At 55.3% G+C, this 1638-nt stretch overlaps 1 protein-coding gene across 1 annotated transcript in view; it reads left to right on the forward strand.

The window, feature by feature from the left end:
* LOC103079534 (uncharacterized protein encoded LINC00521) overlaps positions 1–659 on the forward strand; it is a 9412-nt gene extending 8753 nt beyond the window's left edge. The window contains 1 exon segment of the mRNA XM_082931355.1: positions 372–659. Coding sequence (XP_082787481.1) covers positions 372–659 — 288 coding nt within the window.
* Positions 660–1638: the final 979 nt, after the last annotated feature.

The following is a 1638-nucleotide window of genomic DNA, read 5'->3' on the forward strand; positions in this document are numbered from 1 at the left end:
ATAAAGGTCACCTGGCCCTTAAGAAATGAGTGCCCCTCAGAGAGGGAGCCTGGGGCAGTCAGGGTGGGCTTCTCAGAGGAAGCAGTGAGAACAGGCAGGCAACCACATTCAGGAAGCCACACAAGGACCTGGGCTCAGAGCCATCCAGCTCTGCCACTGCTGGGCTGTGTGTGTCGCTTCAGACAAGTCACTTAACCTCTCTGAGCCACAGTTTGCTCATTTGCCAATTGGCATTGATACCACATCTTTGGCAGGGCCCTTGTGAAGACTAAAGGAGATGCAGGTCAACCTTGATGTTGCTTTGGTCCCTGGGAAGTGGTGTCCAGGGGCCAGAGTACAGTCAAGTGAGAGAGATTTCTTTTTTCTCCCAGGAATTTATGTTGGACAAAATGCAGACTGTGAGATTCATCTCACTGCTCAGGGGACCCAGAGTGTGCTGGACAGCAGACAACCCCAAGAACTGGGGCCTCAGAAGGTACCCCAGACCATTCAGGAAACATTCAAAGAGTCAAGATTCGATACCCAGGACCCCCTTTCCTAGCACCCAGACTTCAGAGTCCCCAGCCTGTACTGACACCACCCAGGGCTACCAGCCCTGCCAGCATCACGACCATCTCCTTACCTGCTTGGCCTCCTTTTTTCACCATCAGCGCTCCTGAGTGGGTGGGAGCCAGGGGAGGCGGGGGTCAGTGAGAGGTGGGGCAGCTAGGGCCAGGTGGGGTTGAGGGGGCACTGTTCCCTGCATTGGGGGATTGGCAGGGATCGAGGTGAGGCCTGCCTGGGACCGTGGGCGAGACAGAGGGAGGTTCCCGAGTCAGAGGCAGCAGCCATGTGGGAAGTCCCAGCTTGGAGACCTGCACCCAGAAGCTGGGGATGCATTTTTCACTGTCATTGGTGGGTCTGTCTGGGGCCAAGGAGCTTGAATGGATGCCCGACTATTGGGAACGCTGCAGTCATAGGAACTCTCACAAAGAGCCACCCTGAGCCATAGGATGTGTGGGAGCTGGCCTGGCCCACAGCAGACCGGGGGTACTCAGTTTGTAGGAGGACATCTCATCACTGGTTCCCAGAAGCCGGATACCAGTTTGGTGCCTTCTGCCAACCTGAGGGTCCCTGAGCTGCCTGGAATGAGTGCTACTCTCAGGGGGACCAGGGGCAGGGCAAAGCCCCTCTCTGGGCTGGTTTTCCCACGTGTGAAATTGGGTGCGAGGATTTCTAAGGGAATCCTCTCTCCAGTCTGACGTTCTTAGGTCAAGGTTGGAAAGGCCTCTGCGTGGATGGCATTGGCTTGGTGTTACTGAGCCACGGAGGTGAAATCACCCTGGCAGCCACCGCAGCCCCGAAAAGGATTCACTTCTGCGGGTCTGCTGATGTTAACTGATTTAGGTTAACTTTGAAAGTTCGGAGCAACTGATTTGCAGCAAATGGTGGGACATCAGCAAATTACCTTTCAAAGTGGAGTTTCAGAAAAGATGCTGCTATTCCTTCAACAAGCACCGAGGGTCTGCTGTTTTCCAGGTGCTGTTGGGTTTTCCAGGTGCGGTTGGGAGAGGGCAGGGGAGGCTCGGAGGGAGGGGGGGGGAGGCTGGGTAGGACCTGGCCACTGAAATATTTAGGGGAGCTAAATATAAGAAAGAA

Source organism: Lipotes vexillifer, unplaced genomic scaffold, assembly GCF_000442215.2.
Source record: "Lipotes vexillifer unplaced genomic scaffold, Lipotes_vexillifer_v1.1 scaffold1884, whole genome shotgun sequence".
In the NCBI taxonomy this organism is placed as follows: Eukaryota; Metazoa; Chordata; class Mammalia; order Artiodactyla; family Lipotidae; genus Lipotes; species Lipotes vexillifer.